The following is a 27,634-nucleotide window of genomic DNA, read 5'->3' on the forward strand; positions in this document are numbered from 1 at the left end:
CACTACTTAGAAGTAACTACGCTTATTGTATATACAATCTTAGGCCCGTAGTTTATACGCATGCCAAAGTTTTGAATCAAATGTTTAGGTAACAAATCTGTAAAGAGCTCGAAATCGAAAACTTGTTTTCGTTGTTGTTTTCGTAGTTACGAAGTATCACGTCCACTTCCTCACAACCCCGACTGTTTGCAGATGGGGTAACAGTTTCGGATATGTTTCCGTGCTTGTTGTAAACTTCACCCCTTGCCCCGGCAGTAACCCACTTGGAAACGATACCCACACCTTCCACTCGGAGCCATGAAAAACTAAATACAGATGAGTTTAATCAAAAACTGATAAGGCTCATGCAAAGTGCAAAGTTCATTTCGTAAAATTGCTACATTATCACAGCTGAATGCTACGTGGTCTAATCTCTTGAGCGATACCTATAAAAAGGCAGGCTATGGGCTATGTTGCGTGTATTTCATAAATAAAATGGATTAAAAGCCAGTTTTACCAACAGAGCTACCAACAGTTACCACCGGCTGCAATTATTTACCGAATACAACTGCAGATATAGGTACTGCAGTTGCCTACGAGCCAAGCCAGCCAGGCAAAAAAAAAAAAAAACGGTAAAAGGACACATAATATCAGTCAGCAGCCTATGCCCTATTTCTACGTCAGCGGTTATTTTCTCGCGCCTGGTGAAATTTGTTTGCAAATTTTGGGGATAAAAACTACCCTGATGACGATTTTTCTGTTGGTGGGCTCATTTTCAATATCTCTTACGCATTGTAATAGATAATGATCATTATCCGCGGCATGACACTACTCCTACAAATAGCAACTGGCAAGCTCACAATTTTTCCTCTACATGCATCACACCCAGTCCGTTTTGCACCTCGCGCCCCCGGCTCGAGGCGCCACCGTCGCTCTGATCTGTTTCGCGGCCGGCTCCTACCGCTCACTTTCACCGAAGCGCGACGCTCGTGGTTATGCGGGGCCGTCAGTGCGAGTGGTGCGCCCGCGCGAGGCGGTTCTCAATCGGAGTCCTTCTCGGTGAGTACCAACCGGGCACGACCCAGGGGTCGCGACCCGCGGGTCACGTGACCTTTGACCTGTGCGGTGTGGGGGAGACCGCCGCGGGGCAGGGAGCCACCTGGAGAGATGGGAGTGTGAGTGTGTGGTGATGTGAATGGGGAGATTGTGCAACAGTGGTGTGATCGGTCGGAGTTGGGTGTAGGGGCATGGCTCGACGGTATGTTGGTCTGTCTGTGTGTGAGCCAGTGTCAAACACCTGCCAGGGAGCTAGACATGGTGGCTTGGAAAGCGCACAGACATCAGCCGCTTCTATGATATTTGGGATCATGCAGGATCTTTCAGCCCGTCCTGCAGGATTTATTGATCGTGATCACGGGATTGATGTCATAACGAGATATACTTATCCGTGTTTCATGATCACTGAAATCCATGTCATAAGCGTACATTCTTACCCTAACAATTTATTTAAATTATTTTTGTCAGATACATTTAATTGTCAAAAAGTACGAGATAATGTGCTCATGTCTCCACATCCCCGTATAAAAAGAGGAGAGAGCAGAGCTTTGTGCTGTATGTTAGTGAACGACAAACAGCCGGGCCCTCCCGTCGTATGCAGCGTTTCCTGCTGCTGTGACATGTTTGTACTGCATTAGCATATTTTCATCACACGAGTATAAACAAGCAGCCGAGCATGAAGTCTCGGACCTCTGCTGCTGACAATGTGGTGCCGGTCCATGGCATCAACTTCCTTTTTACTGCTTTTTACTGTCTCATAGCTGTGCCTTCCTATTTCTGTGTGTTTTAGTGTTGCATTTCACTGGATTATTGAACAAACAGGGGAAGTCGAACTTTGCTGTTGTATTTGGAACAGCAAACTGCAAAACTAAAAACGTGGCATGAGTGCCTAAAGTCATTCTCAGTTTGGATGCCTGCTGGATTTAACAGGTCTTATGCTAACCTGACGCAATATTTCCCATTTTTATTCCGGTGATTCAAGTCATGAGAAGGGGTGACTTATTCGGAACTTGGATGACTCCTTCTCTCGTAGCGTTCATTCGCCGAGGATGACTCTCTATTCCTGGATGCAGCATGCGGCACGCTTGTGTGACGCATGCTTGTCTGTCAAGATATGCCTATCCAGCACGCAACCAGCACTGTGAAGTCACCGGCCAGATTTATGACTTGATGTCTGCTCTACAACTCCCTGCCAGCCACAGTGCCAATTACACTCGAGGTCAGAGCCCCTCGGTCCGTCTACCCAGGTATAGCGGTACGTGTCCCTGGCATCATGGCCCGTGTAAACCTCCGGTGACGCAGTCAGTGCTCGCCGTCGCCAAACCGGACCTGGCCTCACTGTTGGTGGCCGCGAAAGCAGTGTAGGAGGCAGCAGCAGCACGGCACAGGGGTGGATGGGGGCGGCGCTGATGGATTTTTAGGGCGTTGGTGGCTGATATTGCTGGTCGCCGGTCGGCCCGTCACGTCACGTTCACGAAGGTCGACAGCTTTGGTCGATTGAAAAGAGAAGTGACCCTTATTGTCGTATTGGTGGAAGGGGTGAATGGATACCAGCGCTGGTGAATTTCAGCATTGATTTATGAATGGGCCAATTGGAGCTGTGACATTGAATGATGCCGGATAAACTGTACGCTCGATGAAAAAGTGGCCATTTTGTGGCAAATGGCGTGCATTGGAAAACCCGCAAGGACCAGTTTTGTCCGACACCGTAAACGGGACGTCCGCCACTGCTGTTCGCATCCTGCTATTAGCACATTGACCTTCCCAATCATTTACGTTTCGCCCTCTATACATAGACACAGCCCCACGAATTACCTGTCGCATTTCCTCGTAATGCTCATCCATCCATTGTCTTTTCCGCTTCGTAACTCCAGTTTTGAGCGTCCGTTTTGGTTCACCACTTCCTTCTCTTCCATTTCTAGCTCCCCTCCCTCATCACGCCTCGCCTCCCCGCCTCCCCCGGTCCTCCCCGCCACCGCCGTCGCCGCCTCCGCCGCCGCCGTCGAAGCGTTGACCCTGCCGCCGCCTCGGTTCGTCGACCAAGCAAATAGCCTGACCGTAACTGTACCCACATGGCGGAGCAGGCTGGCAGCTGCCGGGCCCTCCGCGACAGGGCCTGGGGCGTCGCCCCGGGTACCGCCCCGGGCCTCGTCTGAGGGCGGTGTCACACAGGATGTGCGCGTGTCACCCCCGCGGGAAGGAGCTGTGGGGGGGGGGAATAATAAGCCCCATGAGCTGCGGCTATAGGCAGGAGGACGGGCACCGCCAAAACTGGTGTGTTGAAATAAATGGGACTCTGAAAATGGCTAAGTTTTGAAAGGCCACAGCTTTTAGGCGACCTATGTATTGCACCAGTGAAGTGTACCTAAAGTGCATTTTGGTTTAGGACTAGTCAAATATAGGTACCTACGTTTTGTTTAAGATATTCTTGATAATTTCTATCATTCTTTATTTGCAGTTTATATGCGGCTCTTTTTTCTATAGAATGCCTCCGGATAACGGCGGCAAACCTTGCAAAGACTAATCTACTGCCTGTAGAGTGACACCTGTCTCGGCGGAAAATTTACAGCTCTGACGTGTGAGGGCCGGACCACACACCAGCTCCAAGAGCATTGTTTCGCAGTGCTTTTTACGACCGATTGTTGCGGGGGGCTTATAATCTCGTGTTTCCTGCTTTTAAGTGTGGTTAAATATGCATTAAGGGGAGACAATCTTCTACAATGCTATTCCAAATTGCCCTAAAATTTGATGCGGTAGCATGCGTTACCAAATCAGTGATGTCTAAAGCCGTGTTATAAATATTTATAACTAGGCTCGTTTTGCAAAGCGATCTTCCCTGTCCTGATCCTATTTAGTGTCAGGTGGTATGATGGCTATAACAATTCAGAATTTTGGTACTGCATTATGGAATAAGTGACCGCTCGCATCGCATTAGACAATGCTAACAACAGCATCGTTGTTTGCGCTAAGTGCCAATCAAGATCATCTGAATCAGTGCGCATCACAAGTGATTATTTGCACTGACAGCTTAAAAGCTTACTTATAGATGGTATAGCACAATGTCACAAGATTGGCACATTAAACACATATCCTGCACTTAGTTTGCATGAAGAGTCGATCTTTCGTCCAATCCATCAGTTCCTTTTCCAGACGTGGAATCCATCGTTTCCCTCTGTTCTGTCTCCTCGTCTACCTGATTCATCTTGTCCGTCCGTTCTTGTACATAGTCCGTCCGTTTCTTCGTCCGTATACCGTCCTGTTCAATCCCTCCGCTTACCTATGTAGTTCGTTTCGTCCATCGGTCCATCCGTCCGTTTCTCCGTCCGTATGCCCTCCTGTGCTGTCCCTCCGCCTATACCTATGTATGTAGTTCGTTTCGTCCGTCCGTCTATCCGTTCGTCTGTCCTCTCCCCTCTCCGCGGCCCGTTCGGCACTAATCATCGCCGCTCGCTCAGACAATGAGCGTCGCGCTTCCTGTCACAGCGCGAGACGAGCCCGGCCGAGTGGCGCGTCTGCGCTGAGCACATGACGCACCGAGAGCGATGACCCGGCGACGGACCGTGGAGACGCCCCGCGGCGGCGGCGACGCTGGAAACGACGACGGAAGGGAGGTGTCGGTGCTAGGATAGGAGAGGGGTCACAACGAATGGAGATCGGAAATGCTGGTAGCGATTAACAGCGACGACTAAAGTGGTGGCAAAGTGGTGATGACAGCGATGCTGACGATTTTGATGAATGATTTTGGCTAGACAATGCTGGTCAAAAGTCGGGCCGAGCATGTTCTGCTTGCTGCGGTGAGGAGGGGAGGGAAGAGCCACTACGCACAAGCCCGCATCAGTTTAGATGACGTCATCACACGCCCCTAGGCGCCCCGTGTCATGCTGGTGTGTCGCTGCCTCCTGGGCGCGGCTTTAGGCGTAACAGACCGAGAGACAGACCCGGTCTGTGGGACCTGTCTGACCTTGCAGGTGCCGTGTCGCCATTGTCTTCATTGTTTCCCAGCGCGGCGGTGCCCTCGGTGACCAGCGAGCAGTGACGCAATTTGATGACGTCATCTGAGTTGTCGGCAGCTGAGGGACAAATCAGCGTCTTTGCGTACTCTCTGATATCTGCTGCTGTGATTCTGCGGGCGGTAATTACGGGAGGAGCCCTATCAGAGAGGCAGAGTGGCTCATTAGCTTATTTCTGCGGATCACTCAGGAGGCATCCTGCTGTGTGGGCGGGAGAGGAATGCGCTCCCCACTGTCATCTGTTTGAATCGCCCACAGATACGTAAAATGAAATGCTTTGCGTGATGATAAGTCGAGGTATTGCCAAGAAAATCAAGGTGACATGAGCGAATGATCTCATCCAGTTGTTACGGTTTTCCGTCGGCATTGTGTTCCATGCGACAAAGCCCAATTACCATAACCCATATCGATCCCTAGCATGATCCACCTGTGCTGTTCTGTGTAGTCCATTCAGCTACTGCTCGCCGTACAGCGGCGTATGGTCTTATACGGAACAAAGACATGTCTGGCTGCAGCCCGTCAGGGGCTGGGACACCTGGCGCCGCCTCCGAAAGGCACGGACGGCGAGGACGGATTGCACCGATAATCCGAGGACAAAGGACTGGTTCGCGTGCTGCTGGAACCGCGCCCCGACCGGTGCCGCTGCTGCTGCTGCTGCTGCTGCCGCTGCTGTCCGGTCATACTCGATCCGGAAAACATATGCCATTGGTGCCAAGGTGACACTTGCAGATAGGGAAGGTGGCCAGGTGGACACTGTGGCGACCAGGGACCCACCAATCCGTTTTGCTCCTCAATTACTCTGAATTGTAGAATGCTTTGAAGGCGCTTCTCATTTACAAGGGATGTTCGCTACCCCGCAGGTCAAACGTAAAAAATCAACCGCGGAGAACCAAGCGGATCTCTTTCACTCAGTCCATCTGAGCAATCCAAGCCATCATGGCGCCACGCCCTGGATCGGACCAAATCCGACTACTTCTGGCAACAGTAGTCATGCAACCGACCTCAAATCTGGGCGTCGCCCATCTCGGCCCGCCCCCGTCCCCCTTCCGACCTCGTCTGCCCTCCACCGCACCCTTCTCGGGCCTCTGCCAGAAGCTCTGTCACGAAACACCACCGGCTTAGCCTCTGTGCCGCCCACAGCCGCACCAAACTCGGCACAGCCGCCATCGGACAGTCACGGCAGCTTTCAGGAGCGGTCCGCCCTGAGCCGCACCCCTCCCATCCCTTCCTCCCCTAGCTGACCTCCCGGACTGCCGAGCGGCGCTCCAACCAGTGACCTCGGCCTCCTTAAAGAGACGGGCACTGGCGACCGAGCGGTGTGGGTCGAGGAGAGGAGAGGAGAGGAGAGGAGAGGAGAGGAGAGGAGAGGAGAGGAGAGGAGAGGAGAGGAGAGGAGAGGAGAGGAGAGGAGAGGAGAGGAGAGGAGAGGAGAGGAGAGGAGAGGAGAGGAGAGGAGAGAAGAGGAGAGGAGAGGAGAGGACAGGATAAGAAAAGAGAGGAGAGAAGAGGAGAGGAGAATAGAGGAGGGGAGGGCAGAGAAATAAAAATAAATCCTGTACTGCGGTATAATCTTCGGTACGCTATCTAAGCTAATCCTTTTATTTACTTATGAAGCAGAATCGGCTTATGTGTTGCCATAACAACTGCACTGCGTCATCTCAGGGTGCATGACCTTTCTTGTGGTATGATCTACCACACTTATCGTACTCGGCATCTCCTCATTCACCTCAGATCCTCGCCGCCTCGCGTGGGTCGGAGCACCGCTGTGGAATTTCCACCGGCGGCTGTCTATGGTGACCTCCAACACCGCACCTTCACCGTCCTCCCCCGGCGACTCGCCGGTCCTCGCCTGGAGTCAGCCGTGCAGACTCCGCCGCCTGCTGGTCGCTCTCCACCGCCGCGCTGTGCTGGCTCCTCCGGCCGGGCGGCGGCGTCTCCTGCGGTTCCACGCTGACCGGTATGCAGACGCTGGCCGGTACCCGCGTCCCCGGACCGGACCGGACCGGGTCGGACCGGCGCCATGGAGTCCGCGCGGCCTCTCTGCAGCGGTCAGTATGCATAATCGCCGTCTGTCGAGCGGCTCTGCAACGGCGGTCAAAGCGGTCAAGGCGGCGGGGCAGGGTACTGCTTAGCGGTCAAAGCGGTAGAGCTTCAGTGGCGGGGCGTCCCAGACGATCTGAGCCTGATCAGGGGATCTGGACAGTCCCGACCTGCTGAGGTCATAGCCTTCAGATCAGAGGGCAGACCAGAGGGCGAATCCAGGCCGTGACCCCGCGCGTGATTTGCTGGTCACGAGGGCCGTGAGCCGACAGATGTTAGAGGAAAGTACTAAGCATGGGGTCACGTCTGAAGTCTGTGAGAAATAATTTGAACAAACATACGCTGTTTTGTGACAGCAGAAATTCAGTGGATAAATCGTACCATAGCAACGCGTGTTTTATTGTCAATAACAACACCAAGAAAACAACACGTACATATCTTTCATATTCGGTTGGGGAAATGCGAAAAATCATTAAGATTCCAATCAGTGCGCCATATTGTTAACAAAATGTTACATGCCTTTTGTTGCTTGCTTGCACATTTCAGCACAATTGCAGCAAGTGTGATTTAATCAAAAACGTTGCCTCTAGTAGGTACTACAAGGTGTGACACTGCTTTCCTGATCTAACACAACCTTCACGGCCTGCCACCCTAATCAGATATGCGCTCCTCAATATAACACCCCGGATACACTTTCTGCACACACCGGGCGACAAACGGCACCCAGCTGGGAACACTTTCGCGACGCTGAACGTGGGAGATGTTCCCACCCTTGTGACGTCATAGGGCGCTACTGTCTCCGCTGCGCCGTCAGCGTCTTCCCTGCGCCGCCATGCACTGTCGCTGCCGCGGGTTATCGTATCCATCACCGCTGCCGCCCTGCTGGCGAGGGCTGGTCCCTGACCGCTGGCCGCTGGTCGCTGGCTCGCTGGTCTGTTGGATCGCTGGCCGTCGCTCGCTGGGTCCCTGGCCGCTGCTGGGCTCGCGTGCAGCTGGCTCCAGCCTGGGGCGAGTGGGCGGCGGCGGGCGGCGGACCGGGCGGCCGGGCGGCTGCTTCGTGCCGTGCCGCCCAGGGCCGGTTCCCGCGCCCAACACGGAGCTAGGAGCGGTCATTGGCTGTCGACGAGACCGGCTGATAGCCATGTCGGAGGCCCACGCGACGGCCCTGGCCCAGCTTGGAACGGCTGGCCGCCCGCTGCACGCCCTTCAGCCCCCTGTCCCAGCTCCGAACCCAGCCCCGCTGCAGACCCTACCTCTAGCCCTGGCTCCTGCACTGGCTCAAAACCCCGGCTGACCCTTGGTTCCCTGACTTGACCATGATGATCAAGTGGGTCTGCAATAGCACACGACAGTCCAGTTCCGACTCTACGACAGATGATAGAGAAGAGAAGCAGTTCAGGTTCAAAACAGCTCTGTCCGAGATTTTAGGCTGTGTTAGTGGTCGACTGTAGACTGGGGATAGTTTGGATAAGCCGGATGGAGGAAATTGGTGGCGCAATGGTCGGCGTTCAAAGGTTGTGGCATGGTCTGATCAGCGTGGCAAGATGAGATCAAAGCATGCTCGTGGGCCGAAAGCGTGGAGGGTTATTTTCTGGCGGGGCTCTTGAGGTTAAATTGATTTTCTTTGTCGCGTGACGAATCTATTCACGCCAACGAAAGTGGTGTTATGAGGAAAATGTTACCGCAATTTATGCCACGCCTAAAGATTCTCATACAAAAGGTTACGAAAGCAATTCACGGAAGTCCGTCAGATTTAAGAAAATGTCTGACTCTAGGCGCTGCAATAGATAAATAATCATGCATGTGTGTTGCAAAATCACTTGAATCGGACAGTTCCGTAAGCGCCTTATCAGTGCTCTATGTCAGTGATTTTAAGTCAACTAGTCACACATGTGCTGACGCAAGAGTCTTTGTCTTCTGAAACCCATGACGCCGTGTTCCTGAACTCTCCATTTACTGTTGCATGGTAGAATAGAGGCGTTCCTGGATATCAATTGCGACTGGCGTCTGTAAAAGGACTGCGGGGATCGGTCAATCGATTGCATGTTGATAGTCATAGGTTTGCACTGAAAGCTGAACAAAGAAGCTCGATGCCATGAATTCTGCATTCTGACTTAAGGGTGGGTAATTTGGCAACATTCTACTGAAGATTACCGGTGTGTTTTAGAGAGAAATCACACAACTCTGATGTTCTACTGATCTTTCAGAAGGTTTAAACATCACCTAATAATGAACCAATTCATTTCATCGTGCCAGCAAAAAATGAAACTGCGGCTTATGACTTTCCTTAGCGAACAGTGCGGAAATACTATGTCTGTGCTCAGGAAAACTTACCAATTAGCCAGTTGAACAACCGTTCACGTATTGTATAGTTCCACCTCCCTGAAGAAGCCGACTGCTGTCAGCTGTCCATCCCGCTTCCGTCCACCCTCGGGCCTTTCCCAGCTGGTCCTTCGCCCAGCTAATGTGTTTATAATCAGCCCCTAATGTCCGTCTAGAATTACAGCGCAGCCCGGTCCGGCCGGCGCGCGCGGCGGTCCACATGGCACAGAGCTCCGATCAGGACCGTTAGTCTGCAGTCCAGAGCCTGTTTTCCGTCTCACGGCGTCAGTCTTTCGACTGGCAGCAACAGACCGGCCAAATCCAGACACCCAGTGTCAGGTGGTGTCTGTAAAATTAGCGCGCCGTGACCGAAGCTGCACTGATCGCGATGGTAGACTCTGATAATGTCCGCCGGCTATAAACCCGAGGACGTCAACCTCCGGAGTAGCGGGCTGCGTGGTACTCTGTGCAGCATATTTCTCTATCTATCCGACAAAAGCTGTCCGGGGCATCTAGCCCATGAAAATAGCATGCGTTCTGAATAATTCACTGCCAGCTTCCAGTCGCTAGCCACGTCAGCCAGGCTGCTACCGCTGGGGATGGGGACGAGCCTTTGTCCCTCGCGCCGCCCTTGAGCCCAACGCTTGACTTGCAAATCCATTTCGGGCAAAAACTCTGCCGTGACGTGTTGCATCGATCACGGGGCCGACGAGAAAGGAATCAGCACTTACGAAAGGAATGTAATCAGGTGTCAGGAATCAGGATAGCACTTCTTTTGCTGAACCTTCAGCCAAAGCCGATATTTTGCCGTTAGCTTACAGCATATGCATTGTATATTTGCTAATGGCTCTCTTTGGCCGGAGTTTCCTCTTTATGTTTTCGATAGTCTCACTTTCCAGCGTATCTATAGAGACAGCAGTTTTTAATCCGTTTCCCACACAATGGTCAATGGTCAGTGAACGTGTACGGACGACCGGCGATTGGCATCGTCTTTGTTTTCGGTCGCAGCGCGTGTCTAAGCGACAGAGGTGCAAATTACATTGACGTTATTTGGAACCTATTTTGAAGGAAAAATGTCGGCGAAAACATTTGACCGGACAAATTTATGTACTTCAGAGCGCAGAGATAGGCATAACCATCACAAATAGATCGAGTAAATTTTCCCAAGTGACTTGCCTTATCAAATGCACCCGCAAAACTGCATCTCTAGGCTTCGAATCGTGTGAATGGGATGGCCAGCCGGACGGAATACAGTCAGACTACAAACGAGTTTTCCTTGCAACCGCGGTAGAGACAGCTCAGTGGCGGAAGTGGAGGGGCGAGGTGGCGGGTGATTTTTAACGTCCCGGAATCGAAACATCGCCTAAATGGATGCGCTGCAGGGATAGATACGATAACACGAATTGGCGCTGCTAGGAGTAGTGATCCTAAATCCTCTGGCGAATTCTCGCAATTTTTTATTGTGTCATTGTTTTGACGTTCCCCATTTCTCTCCCTGAGAGATTTGACAGTCACTCACTCAAAGAAAAATAACCTAAACATGAGTCACCTAGCCCGAAAACATCCTGTCATTCATTGCTTTAGGATTGCACGACACACCACTTATCTCGTCCTGTACATCTTGTTATGCATTTGGCGTTGAGTTGCTGGGTTCTCTGTTTGGCAATACTAGTCTTTGCACATCTTTAGTAGGTACCTGAGCGTGCTGTTATTCAAATGAAAGTCAAGAACCACTACGGTGTTTTCATTTTTCAATCCAGATAAAACCTATACTGCTTGCGTGCAAGAATGGCTCAAATTTGATGGCCTGAAATTTTTCCGTTACCATTAGCTTCTGTTTTGCAGCAACTCTCACCCCAAGCCTAAATTTACTTCCTGATAAAAGATTTCCCTCCCTCAACCCCCAGTCCTTGACGCTCAATTTTATTTGTTTGCCAACCGTTGAGATCAGATACCATTTCTCCTACTCCCCTGCACCTTGCCCTTCCATCTGCGACAGCTACCACACTGCCGCATTTCCAGACCGTCTGACCTTATCTCATCAATCCCCCGGAGAGTTCTAATCCTCCGATCAGGAGTCGTCAGTTCTGGACGAGACACTGGCACACACGCACACGTGCAGCTCGGGCTAGTGACGTCCCCAGGGCCGGTTTACTGCGACAGTGACGTCACAGGGCGGTAGTGATGCGCGTGGTTCACACAGAGGGTCGTCACGACGAGATGATTGACTGGAGTAGCTATTAAAAAGTGTATTTTCTTTCAGATCATAAAGCGGAAAGATCTTGAAAGAAAGATCTTGATCTTGAAAGCCTGTTCAGTGCTCAAGAAAGTAACAAATACGCATATTATCTGGGGATGATTTGAAGTGGGGATAATACATTCGTTCCTTTTATCCGATGATGCCGTGACGCATGCAGTTGTTACGTTGGTAGTTTGCACGCATGAGTGAATGGATGAATTCTAACAGGCATTTTTACAGCGTCAAAATACATAAATCGTCTTTGCAGGATGAATAGGTGAGAAAAATATGCCTGCCATCCGAATTCTTACCCGTTTAGTAGTGGTCCTGTCACTTAGGTGAGTAGATACTAAATTTTCTAGAGGATAAAGACATTCCACAGTTGAGGCTTGGATAGCACTGCAAACCAGCGCAAGTTCTACCACTTTCATTTGCCTTCAACTTGGTGAGAAATATTGCCAAATACTCCCATAAGCTAGTTTTCTGGATCGGCGAATGACCTGCGCGGTTCTTCTCAGCGACTGGTGTTTACTGTCTTGGCGTCGCGGTCTCTGGTGCTATGCTGCTATGTCTAACTGCAGCCTCCCAGCCCTTTGGTGCTATGTTCTTATCTGACGTTGCAGTCTCCGCTGAACCGATATTTCAAACGTGGCTGCGCGCGATCTAGTGCTGTTTTCTCTATGTCTAAACTAAGTCTACGAAATTGTTGGACATTTTCTAAGTTCTGTCTGTTTCTTTATCTGGCCATCGACCGCCATTAGGTAAATATCACTGACTTCCCCCAGACTGATGTGAATCAGTCGACGGTCCATTCCGACCTTCAGTTATTGTGCGGCTGAGCCGGGATTGTGTTTTTCCTCTCTCGGTCGACCCGGAAGCCGTAGTTAGTGGTTGTTTATGTGTACAACAGCACTGAAGGAGTGATTATCAGCACCACAGGAGGTCCGGCTGCCAGCCTGATCTCAACCGAGGAGGCTGTCTCAGTGTCTTATTCCTCTGAGTCAGCACCCAGCCTCGCGTGAAGGCTCAAACATCTCCAAATCCATGTTTGTTCACTGCACCGCTATCCAAACCCATCCTCACCATTACGAGTCACGACTCTCGGCGGTTGCTATGACAACCGTGGCCGGACGCCGTCCGTGCCGAGGAATTCGCCGGCCATCTTTCTGCAGAGCCGTCCTGGCCTTGGCCGGCCATTTTACCGCCCTGCCACGGCTATCGGTTTGTGCAATCATGGTCCCGGACGACCGGCCGGCTCAGCAGCCGGCTGCACGGAACGGCAGCGGCCGTCCGCCCAGGACGTATCATCATATCATCATGTAGTTATCAGGACAGCACAGAACGGCAGTGTCCTGGGCGGACAAGACTGTGTCCTGGCCGGACATCAGTGCGTCTTGGGTGGACATAGCTGGGTCATGGGCGGACATATTGGGTCCAGCGCGAACACAGTAGTGTCCTGCCGGCGGATGAAATGGTGACCTGGGCGGACACTCCTGTCTCCTGGGCTGATAAGATTGGGCCCTGAGACCCCCGTATGGATGAAGCTGTACCCTGCGCGGCCTCTTGTCCTGGCCAAACACTCCAGTGTCATGTACGGACGAACTATGAGTCGAATCGAATTCAATGAGCATGTGTCAGACTTGCTTCCTGAGAAGCTGTATCTTGATCGGAAATAACCGCAATGACGTGCGTGGGCACAGCGGCGTGAGGGACACAACTGCTCTTGCGTGGAAACCGCCTCGTTCTTTGCGGACCAAACTGTGTCCTGCGTGGAAAGCTCTGTGTCCCGCACCGTGGTGAGCTGGCGCGGTCGGCCAGTGCAGTATCGAATACGGAATGCGGTCACGGCTAGAGGAAATGCGTCATCGCAGCAGCGGTTCATTCTCTTCATATGCCGACTGCGTATGCATTGTTACGAGTGCTCACTGACTAGGCTTCCATTCTGTGAAAATTGAACGGATAATCTTATTTGGCAACTGCAAGGACGGTAAGAGGAAGATAATTCTCGATAAATCAAACATTTTATAGTTTTCAGGTATGCTTCGAACCATGAGGCATATTCATTCTTTCGGTGACAAACCCATGACCAATTTGCGCCAGTGCAGTGGCCTCTTCATAGACTCCGATTAGGTAGTCATTTTTCTGCCTGAGACCATGACGCACTAGATCGAACTTGATCGTTGGTGCCTGCCAATGCAGATATAATGCAGCATATACCTACCTATACTAAATTCACTATTTGCAATACATACTGATCGGAGCCGGCACTGAAACATTGTTATTCTAGTATGCTTTTCCACTGAGTTTGCGTTTTAATCGAGTGTTTACCTCGCCGCGTGAGAGCATTCTGAGAACAGATGACGGAAATGTGACGTCACGCCGCCGCTGTGTGTTCTGATGACGTCACAGACAGGCCGCCATCTTTCTTCCTGCTGGGAGGCGGAAGGACTCTGGTCTTGAGGTCGTTTGTTTGTTCCTTTTCCTGGCGACGCACAGAGCTCACTGCTTATTTGAAAGTGCCACCGAAGTAAAGTATTTCCTTTCAAATCGCAAGCTTGGCAATATTTTAGGTAAAGGCTCAATAATGTATAGATAAGGTATTGGCTGTGATGCATCTACCGTCCATGCGTATTGCGTTGAACAGCTGTTCACGTAGTTTGACACATGCACATAGCGGCATTCATACAATCACACATTGCTTTACACGAATTAGTCCCTTATATTCTAAGGACCAATATTTATTCCACTTATCCAAACAAAGTTTACCATCACTTGAACTCAAACAGCCTTACTTCAATTGTGAACCCGCTAACCACTCCCCAAACAACAAAACCAAACATCCTGCGTCGGCGTCCGCCGCCTGACCGTGTGTCCTTCGTCAGAGTACCGGTATCCGCTCACCTCTGACTGACCCCCGGTATGAATGCACCCACGGCTGCTCAGGTGGTCGACCCTTCCCACCCTCTACCTCCCACCCCATCCCCAGTCACGCTCACTCAATGTTCAGCGTCTCTCCTGTGCAGAGGGCGGGCTAAGGCAGGAGTGCGGAACGGGACGGGTCGGGAATCTCTTTGTGGGCGCTTTGGGCTCTCCCATGAGCTCGGCTGGCTGGGTAGACGGTAGAATAAGATCCTGATGAAGATCTTGACGTTCATCTCATATCCTGATGTTGGTTTTGACATTGAGCCCGTTTGCTACGCTGATAAGAATATTGCTTACCGATGGACAGCTTTGCGATGTAGGTGGAATTTGGCAGCCGAAGACTTCTTCATTCGATTCATTTGGTTTAACGATTTACTTGCTGATGCATGCATACATTTCTTGGGCACTAATATCAGAGCCTCCTACGTAAAAAAAACGAAGTAATAACTTTGTTTCAATGCTTGTAATGGTTTTGAATATATTGATCTATACTCTAAAGATGTTAGATTAACAAAAAGCAGGACTTATATGATAAAGGTAATGATTTAATAAGTATTTTAGCGCTTCTAAACTGTGCTCAGAAGAGTCGCAAGTGGAACACTTACAGCAAGGTATTATACTTCTTTGAACGGGACAACGGTGATCTCAGCTGTGAAAAGAGCAATTAACGCCGTCTCCGGCCTAGAAGGCTGAGCTCCGCTGTTTGAATTGTGTCTGACCAGCTAACACAATACCTGTGGTCTTCAGGTAATGTTCTAGTGCAACGCAAATCCCACCAAATCGTGTACTTCACCACCAAATCGCGAGATTACGAAGCTTTGTATGTTATTAAAATGGTTTTAAACGTCAGGTTAAATTTAGACCAGTTGTTAAGGAGTGCCGCTTCAGATAACTTTATAAAACAGTCCTTAGCGTGACGTTTGAAGCGAAGCCGTTATGATCATGAAAAACACATTATGCAAACATTTCTCAAAATAGCCGAAACGGAGTGTGTGCCATACTGCTCTTTCAGCTCTTGGTTCTTGGTGTTAACAAATCTCTCTTTTGTTCACAATACGGTGACCTGCCAGTGTTCGACTCTGCTTAGCAGCCGTTTAAATTTAAATTCCCTGCGACTGACCCAGCTGAGACGCGAGTAACCTGGCACACTCCAACGGCCGTCTCCTAGCCGTCGGCGCCCGTCCGCCAACCACCTTCCATATATGGCCCTGACCGGTAACTCACGGTCACCCAGTGTTCGGACGCAGCTCTGGTGACGTCATTGGCGGCAAACTCGTCTCACCTGGTATTATATCGCACCCCTGCGCGGCCCCGGGTCATCAGTGGGCCGGGGGAGTGCTCAGGGGTAATGACCCCACCATGAACTGGGCCGGTGGTACAGTTTTGACCCCTGATGAGTATCCGGAGGGCAGAGACGAGGACTTCCGGTCAGGGAAGGGGGGGGGGGACGCGTGTTTGAAAACCGCGGAATGTCGGCTGAGTGTGTGTGGGGAGGAGGAGGGTAGTGGGAGAGAAGGACTGAGAAACATCGGCTGTTCTTAGAAAAGGCAACGCCACAATGTCTTCTACGCTGATTTATACTATGAAGCATTGGATGACAGAGACTGCGTAACATTTCCTTTTTCATGTACTGCCTTTGTGCTTACACGCATTGCCATGTACGCATTTCAAGCAGAAAGAGTATCAGACTATCTGTGGGACTTTGCCCTCCTTCAAACTCCTTTTCCCATCTCTATATCCTCCTTTATTTTTTATCCCAAGAATCTCCTATTTATGACCCATATCAAACTCATGCTTATGATTACGCAAACTAGTCAATTGATGAGAAGAAAATAAAGCACTTATTGGCAAAAATAACAAAGAAAAATAACAAACAATAGCAATCCTGCTAAGAAGGGGACTCGAGGGCGTGAAATCAGCAGTCGACTCATAAGTGATTTGCACCGTCTGACTCGATTGGATTTTGTATGCGTGGACGGTGGAGGTGCCGGGATATTTCACATTCTTGAGCACACTCTCATCCAATATTCCTTTGACCATGAGGTGTCAAACCACAAATCGATACCAATCATGACGTCACCAGTCCGACGCTTCTTCTTCAGCTCCCATTAGCCCGAACCGTCATATTCCGATCTCATCCCTGTCATTTCGTTCTAATCTTGCTCCGGCTCAAAGCGTCTTGCTGTGTCGTGCCATGAGCCGTTACGTCACAAACCAAGGCATGCTGTGACGCATCACGCCCTTCGCCTGACGTGACCTGGCTACCTGACGTGACGTGGTTTAGACGTGACGTGACGTGGCGAGCGCTCCGCCATCCATCTCTGATCCATCGGGGGTGAATTGATGAGGCGTCACCGTATTATCATAATGCGGGACTGGCGTGGTGTGAGAGGCAGATGACCTTGTCTGCTCCGAGTGGCACCTCTGGAGCCGAGACGCTCCTCTTTCGAGTGGCATCCTCAGGAGAGGTGCCACTCCTGTTCTGAATGGTTCCTGGAGCAGAAATGGTAGAAAGAGCTTCTCGCTCCGCTCCGACCATTAGGTGATATAATTTTGTATCGAATGCTCTTAACTCCGTTTCTGTCTAACTAAGTATACCTGTACTACTGTCAGTCTGTCAGTCCCATGTTCTCGTATCTTCGGTCTCTGTCTGTCCGTCTCCGGTGACCCCAGTTTGACCCTACGACCCGGCTAGATGCGGCCCTTCCCCTGTGTGGGTGTCGTCACGGCCGGTACGAAGGCCGCCGTCCTCCTGCGCTCTACCGCTAACTCCTCTTTTCTGTCTGTTACAGGGCTCCTTCATATTATGTAAGGAGCACCCAGAGGGTCTTCGATCAGATAGTGACACAAGGCCTCAAAACTAAGGTGAGTTGCTTTGAGTCATGCGTGCGTGCATGTGGACTAAGAAGAAGAGCTGTGATACATTGGACTATGACGCACGGCCTGGAATTCGTTTTCTTCTTGCATTTCCACCTATGATTATTTTCTTTTTTACTTTGATTAATGACAGTGCTTATTGGTCATCTTATATCATTTGACGTATCGGAGCAATACTAGCTTCTAGTCTTTTCTCGTCTCTATTGAATTCCTCTCTTGTCTTCAAACGCCCGTGAAAACGCACACACTTTTCTTTCATGCTAAACGCACGAATGAATGTCGATTTTTCCCACGACAAATCCGCTTCTGCTTCCGGTCATGTCTACGGATCGTGTCACGGTGGAGGTGAATGGGCGTTTTCGCGCCACTGCGACAGCCGGCCGCCCCTCCCCTCCCCCTCAGTGTGCGTGTTTTACACCCCTCAGCTGTCAGCCACAGCGGTCCGCGGGCCGGCTAGGAGCGAAAAAGGCGTGCTCCAGCCACTATCGAAGGCCAATCTCACAGCTAAATCCATTTGCAACGCGTGGTTGCACGCTCGAAGGCCTCCCCTTTACACGAGTGAGATTAGCCGTATTTTACCCAATCGCCTGTGCGGTTTTAGGAACGGTTGGTTTATTGATGTTGATTAGTTTCTACGCGACTTTGCATCGCTTCTGCGTTACGTTTAATGGCTTTCTATGTTCCCCACATCATAAGTGTCGAGCTCGGCCTTCGCCAACAATTAATTAGCCTTGCCTTCGCTAGATGATCTCGTTCGCCATACAGCTGTCAGCGTCTTTGTAGCAGCGTTTGGCCGCCTGGAGCAACACAAAAGGATGATAAAATATTTATTGTCGCACTCGCATGAGCACGTTTGTTTCCTGATTCTATAAGCTAAATATGTCGCCAAATTTCGGTCGGAAGTTACCTGCGTCGACTGCAGCTGTTGATCTCAACAGGTGCGCCAAGAGTGACCAGACTTGAATCACAAACAACCCCCGCCATCTGCATCGGAGCCTCGCGTCACCAGCCTCCCACGCTCATACCAGTCAATCCTGCCAACCACCGCCAACGCTCCGGCATTCCGGCCCTTCAGGTCTGTTTGCAAACGACCGGCTGCCTAAGTCTCTCGACTGTCAATTTGTACGACGTTTGGTTTAGCCGCCCATCCATCCCTCCTGAGACGCCGCCACCGCCTTCGCTAGCCGCCGCCGCCGTCGCCGCCACCGCCGCCGTCGCCGCCACCGCCGCCGCCGGTCCTCGACGGCCGGGCGGTGAGCGGACACGACGCAATCCGCTAGACTGTGCAAGCGGGCGGCGGGCCGCCAAGGCCGCCAGCCGCTGACCTCGCCGCGCCAGTGGCGGCGCCAGGCGGGTCGACAGGGAGGGCGACGGCACGGTATGGAGGCAGAAGCGGAGGAAGGAGGGGTGAGGAAGACACGAGGTGGTAGGCAGAGGTCAGGGTCACCCAGGGCAGCAGGGTGGACCGGAGCGTGGGAGAGGTAGTCGCTCGCCTGGCGCCGCCCCTGCGATGGTGAAAGGCCCGAGGGCGCCGGCGACGCTGCACCGAGTCGACGGACATGAACACGGTTTCGAGGGCGGACTTGTCGTGTTCCTGGACCAGGGTCGCCTACATGCACTGGTCGGGCGAGTGATCATTCCTCAGCCTCGCCCGCATGCAGGGACCGCTCCGAACACCCCAGGTGTATACGGGCGGGGAGGGTCGATCAATCTGCATCCCAGTAGCGAGTTCCAGGGAGAGGGTGCTCGCTCGCTGCCCCGATCGAGTGGTATTTCCGCGGTATCGGCCCATCATCTCGTCATTCGAGCCTACCTGGAACCTGCAGCCGCCCCGGCAGCCGGCGGCTGGGGGAGTGGCTGGATTTGGCAGCGCACCAGCAGCCGATGGCGCTGCCACATACCGCCTCTGCAGACCGGCGCTGCCGGCCTGGCGCCGAACTTCCCCGTTCAGACTTCCTTGTCCACTGCTCAGGCCGGTCTGACTGCAAACTGTAACCATGGTGTGCACTGCGCAGCACACAGGCAGGTGGTCAGTCTCTGCACTCAGTTCGACTCATGTTTATAGGCGGTATGATGTACCACCCCGTTAGCTTGCGGTACAGTCGATCTACATACACGTGCAAATTAGCACAATCACCTGACGCATGTGTTGCTGCTGTTCTCAATAGGCCTCAAAATATGCTCAACTACCGGTCGGAGTTCAGAGTCGACTGGTTTGGGTGAAAATGTCGTGATCGAAAATCGACAAACGTTCGCAGACCGGCGACATTCCTGGTGCAGCAGACAGGCTGGTTTCACCAATAATCGCTGTCGATAACGGGATTGATATTTCACCGGCACAGAAAGCCTACCGACCAATTATATTTCATTGGCGCAATAATAAATAAACGGCATTTTAAAGTGAACACAACATTGATTATGTTGCCGTTAGCAAAAGTACATTTCCCGATGGCCGATATAGACGGCTATTGCCACTTATGCTCTGCGCAGGTAATATAACTATAGCCTATACGAACGATTGCTTGCTAGTGATCAAACGTTCTTTTGGTATCTCCCTCGTTTTCTGCAAGTAGCGCGTCGATGAAGGCACATGCGTCCAGACCAGAGCAAGTACGAATATGATGCCCTTTCTTTGGAAAATTTGTCATGAAATGCTATTTTCCCGCTTGGTAGGTATGCGCGGGCGCCAGCGATGACGGTATCAATGCTCCGATCATGACTGCCGGTGGTGTACTTTCACATCACCCCGCACTAAGGTCGTTCCCGACTTACGTCATTGACGTTCCGTTGAACTCGGGCCGGTGGGAAACTGACGGTCGGGTCTCTGTTTTACAGATGGCGTCATCTGTCCGCCTTCTGGCAGCTGCAGCTTTGCTGCTCTGCCACCAGGTGGCAGGCCAGACCGAGGAGCTCGGTCCCAACTACATCGGCGAGGAGGGCAAGCCGCCGCTGCCCGAGACTGCACTGTGAGTAAGCCTAGATACAGGTGACCTGATGCGGCATCAAAATCACCGCCGCTTCACACTTCAGTTGACAAAACTATGGGCAATGTTCTCGGGAAATTAGACACACCCCTTCCATTCTTGGCTACATCGAAAAAGCTATTTTGTCTCGATAAATTGTTCGCTAAATCACCGTTCCCTGTTTCCATCCTCAGGATACAAAAATCCTTCTCCTCCACGACGCAGTCCCCCTCCGGGCTGGACAGGCAACTTTATCTCATGCGGGCTGCTCCCTTGGAGCGGCACCGCTGCTCCCGAGGGAGCGCACCCCGGTCCGTAGCCGAGTGCAGGGAGTACTTTGGGGCTGGGTGGCCTGTCCTCTGGACGGGCTCAGCCCCGATGACTCACTATTGTGCCTGCCCAGACCAATGTCTCCCCCTAATCCTCATAATGCTTCCGGCTCTGAAATGGTCTAATTGGACCGAAATGGCCTAACCCAAGAAAAAAAAAATGTTTGCTACCTCGAAAAGGTCGATATTTAGGTTTGCATACGAGTATACGTTCGCAGTAGTCCAAAATGTAACAATGGTGCCCAATCGGTCCCATGAAAAGTGAAGGGGTACAGAATCGTGATAACAGCCCTAAAAGTGCCGATAGTAGACTCGATCAATGTCTTGGAATGACATCAGGGTTATCTGTCTAGTGTCTTGTTTTCACCCTAATCGGTAGATAAGCCTCAGATTAGCCTCAACATTGCCTTCAGCTGACACTTGAGCATGAATCATACCCTAATGGCCAACCGATCCGTTTAACAGGCTAAACGGCAAGGTGGTCGAACTGGACGAACTGGGTGACATCATCTACCTGAACCGGAGCAGCGCCAACCTCAACTGCGCCGAGGGCAAGATGCAGATCGACGTCAACTTCAAGGAGCCCTTCAACGGCATCATCTACGCCAACTTCGACCGCACGTCTCCGTGCACGTGGCAGGGGGACGGCGAGACCAGCTACCACGTGGAGCTGCCCCTTCGCGGCTGCGGCACCAAACAGGTTCGTGGTCACCTTGCTTGAGATATACACGACAGTGACTACACTTTACACGTAGTACGATAACGCAGCCTTACGGTCATTCACTGTAAATGTAGATTTCTCCGCTGGGTGTAATCACCACACGCTTTGGGCTATCTGCTCACTAGCCACTCGAGCGAATTCCTTCCGTCGTGCTAACAGCCCTCCTCTCGTGCCATCAGGGCCCGGCCCGCGTGTTCACCAACAACATCATCATGCGGTTCCACCCGCACCTGGAGTGGGCCGGTGACGAGGTGGTGACGATCGTCTGTCGCTACCCGCCGCCGATCGCCGCGCCTCCCGTGGCCGGGCTGCCGTTTGTCGCTGGACCGCCCGAGACGCCACTGACGCCACTCAAAAAGATCGGAGAGGCCGACATCATCCTCATCATCTGCGCCATCCTCTTCCTGGCGCTGCTGCTGCTCGGACTCGGCTTCGGCTATGCGTGCCTCAAGAAGAGACGCATCAGCCTCATCAAGAACGTGCCGCTGGAGACGGCGCCGCCCTCCGAGTCGTCGATCTACTCTCCGGGAAGTGTGATGCCCATCTTCGACGGGCTCAAGATCCCGCGTGCGCACGCAGTGCCCATCGTGGACGACGTAAGTGATGGCGCGATTTCGGGACGTTCAGAAACATCGAATGATGCAGTGTTCATATTCATAGAGTTAGCATTTCTCTGTTATTATGAGCTACTGAAGCGTGTCAACGATTCTCAACATAGGATATTTTAAAAATGCCATACATTTAGATCCTAACACCTTTCCCTGATAACTTCTCAAGAGACACATGCTGGGGTACCCACATCGCGTTTGGCTCACCTCCTGCCTCCTGTTCTCAGGTGACCAGCTCTGAGACGGTGCCTTCCGACTACAACTGTCTGACCTCCCACCCTCGTTCTCAGGTCACCAGCTCGGAGACCCTGCCGTCCGACTACCCGTCCGAGTCGCCGAGCACAGCTCACTCCATGATCGACGATGTGGAAATCATCCCTCCGCCTTCGGTGGGTCCGCCGCAGCAGACGCTGGTACCGGCCGGCGTGCCGCCCGCCGGGGTGCCCAACCACGCCTACCTGATGACGGAGGAGCTGCTCAACACCACCTACACGGACAAAATGGTCAGGGAGGAGGTCGACATCCACCGGCAGCCCAACCTGATGAAGAAACAGCCGAGTACGTATGACGAGGTCGCCAGACGCCACCTGTCGTCTAGGATCAGCACAACTTGATTCTTGAATATCATAGCTTAGCTTGTCCTTCAGTGTTGTCGACGGATATGTCAGATGCAATTGCTAGGTGTCTGTTCAATGTTCGAACGTGTGTTTTTCGTGAAACAGGGCTACTAAATGTTCAGATGATTGGTAGGCGAAGCTTCAAAACGTATGAAGCAAAGCTGGAGAAATCCTTCAAGCTCCAGCGTCCCCGGCTGCCCAGTTTCTAACCGGTCTCTGTCTCCTCTCCACAGACCCGGAGGCGCTGCACGCCGCCGAACAGCAGCTCACCACCATGCTGACCACAGCCGACCGGCGCTACAGCGAGTCCCCGGAGCCTCCTGCGCGGGCCGACGTGCGCCACGTGCAGGCTGAGCTGCACACGCCGCCACGTACCGCGCCGCCGCCGACCATCAGCAGCGAGTTCCGCGTGCACCAGCCGCCGCTGCCGCCGCCGCCGCCTTCCGAACCGGACACGGTGGCCTCACAGGACGTCATCGACCACACCGAGCTGGAGACCCTGGAGATGCCGCCACCGCCGCCTCCGCCGCCACACAAGCCGGTGCTCACCTCCCAGACTGTAGACGACCGCATCCTGTCCACCATCACCGAGACTAAGGTGGGTCTTCGGGGAGGTCAGCTGATATTTCTTAGAGAGGTCATGTAGGAATCGTGCAAGTCCTTAAGGACGTGTAGATCAAATGACATTTATAATGTAGCACGAGTATGTAGCACAGACAGACACATCCAATGGCTGTGACTAATAGGAGAGTGATTTTGCTTCGACCCAGCAGGTTGGAATCCTGTAATTACGTTGTAAAGCTTCACATCTATCGACCGCTCATTATGAGCAACGACATGAGTAACGACAATGGAATTATCCTCAATTAGACATTGCGCCGCTGTAAGGACTCAAACAGTTCACTATGACGAAAAGTTATTCAGGAAAACTGGTTACTCAGGATGTGGCTTACTTGGACGGTTTTCCTCCTTTTGTTTTCATTAAAAGGCTATCTTACCTTGATCGTCATATGTCGACTTTAAGAACATGAACAAAGTATTGCAGGCACGTGGGTCCGGGTAGGTGATTAGCTGATTTTGTATGACCATCAGTGGTATTAAGCTCCGGCCACAGATGTCTTGTGGTAGGAATCCACTTTGAAAGGGACATTTAAACCAGAAGTTAATAAATTACGGGGTTTCAGCGCATCCCAGCAGTTTCCGGTAACGCTCACTTGTTATCTCCTTCCCGTCACAGGTGTACGAAGACATCGAGCGTCGTCGTCGCGCCGTCAAGGAGTATTACGAGCGCAAGCAGCAGGCGCTGCCGCCCGACTGGGACGTGGAGATCCGCCAGTACCCGCCGCCGGAGCGTGACTTCCCTGACACCGCCTCCTCCCACTGGGACGATTCGTCGGTGGGCACAGAGGTACCCCCTCTTCCGGGACTCCACGCCGCCCGTACCGCCTTCGAGACTACCGACCACCACTTCTCCAGCACTGACCAGACCTTCATGACTTCGACCACCTCGCGCACCGGTGTGGACGTCACGCGCTCGGCCACGTCCGTGGCCGCTCCGCCGCTGCCGCCGCCGCCGCAGCCGCCGAGCCCGCCGGCTCTGGAGCGCGCTGACGGACCCGAGGAGCCGATCCGCCCACTGCGCCGCGAGATCACCCCGCCACGACGCAACCCACCCTCGATGGACGTGCTGATCCGCGTGCTGGAGGCCCCGCAGGAGTTCGACGATCGCCTCAGCGTGCTGACTGATGACGACCGCGAGACGCTGCGTCAGCTCATCACCCGCGAGGAGACGTTCCGCACCATGCTGACTGAGGCCCGCGTCTACCAGGACTTTGAGCGCATCCGGCAGGACGAGCGGTTCGCGCGCGTGCTGTCGGCACAGAAGTGGGACGTCATCATTCGCGTGCTGGCTCCGCCGCCTCTCGAAGTGACTCCGTCCGAGTTCTCTGAGACGACGCGCGCGCCGTCCGAGGTGACCGACTTCTCCGACATTCCCGAGCCGCCACCGGAGCCCAGGATCCACAGGTCAGTAGGGATACAGATTCTGCAAGGTTCACATAGTTCATCATTCTTGGGTGCTAGATAGAAGGGAGCGGAGTCCATATACAGGGAAAGGCCACTTGATTGGGTATGAGAAAATGCTTTGGATTAGCAAAATAGCAGTGATGCTTGATCGCATGCATGGCAGTTGACTTGCATCGCAGGTCTCTCAAAGCAAACAGATCTTGCGTAGTCAAGAGACAAATCCCACTTCAATGCCTTGCTAAACACAGCGCGAGGAAACGCTGTCAGTAAATGTTATCAGCATGCTGTGTCTAAAACGTGTTCCATGCACACCAATCATCACGTCCTCTCCGCGTTTCCGCAGATACCGCAAGACATCTAACCAGCTGCAGCAGTTGCCGCCTGTGTACGAGTACGAGACTGGGCCTGGTCGCCCTCCGCGCTCCGGACCCGGCAGCACCCGCTCTCACGTCACCACAAGGTCAGTGGAGGGGCAGCTATGGGTCGCTGACAGTTAGGGTGCACACTGCACAGGGGCCAGGGCTCGGCCATGCTGAGTATCACTTGACGACTGTTTCTTCATGGCTGATACATTGTCAAATATGAAATGATTGACACTATTTGACGTCATTTTCCGAATTGCTATGCCATCACACCTGGTGAGAGCAAAATGACCCTCACCTGGTGAGAGCTATGTCTGACCCTCCTCCCTCCGGTTCCCCAGGTCGAGCTACGGCGGCGACGTTCGTTCCATGACAGAGGAGATGGTCTCCTTCCACCGCTACCAGCCGGACGAGTGGTCTGAGACAGACACCGCTCCGAGGCCCCTCTCCATCGACCCGTCCGACGGCGGGCCCCTGCAGGGTGCCACTCAGAGGACTTACTTCGAGAGCCACCAGGAGGTGGACCTGCCGGGCGGCGGCCAGCGGCGCTACTTCGAGAGCCACCAGGAGGTCAGTGCCCGCGGCGCACCGTCCACCATCGGCGACCGCGAGGAGGTCTACTCGATGGCCGAGACAGACGTCGACTGGCAGAGGAGGTAGGCTGGAAGCCTCGAGGCGGATGAAGGAGGAGCGAGGCGAAATTAGAGTTCATTCACCGCAGCTGAGGAACTGCCGCAAAAATGGGAAAAAGTGAGGAGAAGGAAGAAGTGTCGGGAGAACCCGGCAGGAACCGGTCGGAGCTGCCCAGCGCACGGGCAAACCAACTATAACCACGCCATCTGGCGGTGACTCGCCGTCTCGTACTAATCGCAATTTAACCCGGTGCTTGGCGTAGAAAGCTGGAATGTGAGTGTTCGATAGGTTGTTTGGTGGTGGCGGCCCGCGCGTGCGCACCGGCGCCGGACTGACCGCGGGGCCGCCTCACGCCGCTTCTAATACTGTGATAACGCGCGGGACGCGTGGAAACTACGAGCGTCTGTGTCAATGAGAGATGGCACCACTGGCGTGGAAAAGATGGCGCCACCACTGCGGCGATAGATGACGTCACGATTGAGGCGATAGATGGCGTCATTATCGCGCCCTGAAATGAGCTCTCCTTTGCGGCGTCAGTGTCGGCGCGAGTGGACCCGACTGCCTGTGTACTAATGATCTCGGTAAGAGGACGCCAGCGTGCCGCTGAGGTCATCGCCAGGCGGCGCTGAGAGCCGGTTAACGCGGTCATCGACAGTTACCTGCCGCTCAGCCCGCCGGCAGATGGCAGCAGTGGCACCTGGTCGTCAACCCTCGTGTCCGTCTAACACCGCTAATGGTAGAATAGAACTCCAGCGGAGTTTGCCCACCGTTCTGAGTCGCGAGGCAGCCGCGGGCCTCCTGCAAAGCCGCCTGGCGGCAGCTGTAGGAATTATCCCCCGCCGCTGCCTCGCGACCCAGAATGTCATCTGGCGTCTGATTCGTCCCCATAAGGCCCCAAGTCTGAAAATGGTAGGGGCGTGATTTTGAACGAACCACCTATTGCTGGGACGAGTCAGTCGCCGATTACTGCGCGCTGACTCATCGTACCTATACGATTTCTGTGCGTTTGATAACTTTTCACAAAGAGTGTAGCTGTGCTACAGAATGTCTGAAGTGGAACTAGCCAATGATGATGAGAGAGAGAGAATGTATAGGACGCTGTGACAGTGCGCTGCGTGGGCCAACCTCGCTGTAATGCCTTATCGATATATCGACCAATAAATACACTATCGTTCGCTAACACTCCCTCATCACTGTGCCAACTGCGTTAGGAAAAACTGAACACCCGATGCTTGTAAAATGAAGAGAACTGGACGAGGATTAGGCCTGCTTCACTTTATAGTTCATTCGGCTTATGTATTGTGAATTTTTGAATAAAGGTGTCGTTTGATTATTTCTTAGACTCCACATTGGGGCCCAATCTAAAATAAAAATATAAATTCAACGATGTTGTTCAATTAATCGTGCTGACAAACTTTCAGCCATCTAGTAGGAGGAAACGTTTTTGTACTTGTAAGCCACCTAGTGCTACCACATGCCAAGCTGAGACTTCTGGGTTTCCACACTGCAAGCTGCAAGGCGGGGGGACGGGGGATAAATCCTTACCGTCTATGTAGTTTCGGTCTTGGACCACGTAGCGTCGAACACTAAGCGACGCTCCATCGATATTACCTATAGGCCTCTCCGTTTTTTTTTTTCACGAACGGGCTGCGCAAAAGCGCTGCAACGCGATGGAACTTTTCAATATCCTCGAGAGGTTTTTAGTTTATTTTACATCCACCCTCAAAATTTAACCTTCGCCGGCACAGGCCATTTTGCGTCCTTCGACGGCACAAGGGGTGTTCCGGGGTGTTGGTATGACACCCCCCCCCCCTCGCGTTTGGCTCCTGATAGAGCTAGAGCTTCGCGGAAAAAACGAGCTTGTTGCCCGTCACGAGAGGAAGCCGATGATACCCAATTTTAAGGTCCTAGGTCATCGGGTGACCTTCCAG

The 27,634-nt window shown here is 52.7% G+C and overlaps 1 protein-coding gene across 1 annotated transcript; it reads left to right on the top strand.

The window, feature by feature from the left end:
* Positions 1-934: 934 nt before the first annotated feature.
* LOC122386423 (verprolin-like) lies at positions 935-26,883 on the top strand. Its single transcript, XM_043375601.1, has 10 exons — positions 935-1,038; positions 17,361-17,433; positions 20,281-20,411; positions 21,203-21,437; positions 21,638-22,054; positions 22,357-22,624; positions 22,917-23,281; positions 23,921-24,708; positions 25,052-25,168; positions 25,412-26,883. The coding sequence occupies exons 3-10, from the start codon at positions 20,281-20,283 to the stop codon at positions 25,728-25,730; spliced, it is 2,640 nt and encodes an 879-aa protein (XP_043231536.1). The 5' UTR covers positions 935-1,038; positions 17,361-17,433; the 3' UTR covers positions 25,731-26,883.
* The last annotated feature ends 751 nt before the right edge of the window (positions 26,884-27,634 follow it).

The sequence above is a fragment of the Amphibalanus amphitrite genome, unplaced genomic scaffold, assembly GCF_019059575.1.
Source record: "Amphibalanus amphitrite isolate SeventyFive unplaced genomic scaffold, NRLGWU_Aamphi_draft 000250F_arrow, whole genome shotgun sequence".
Classification (NCBI taxonomy): Eukaryota; Metazoa; Arthropoda; class Thecostraca; order Balanomorpha; family Balanidae; genus Amphibalanus; species Amphibalanus amphitrite.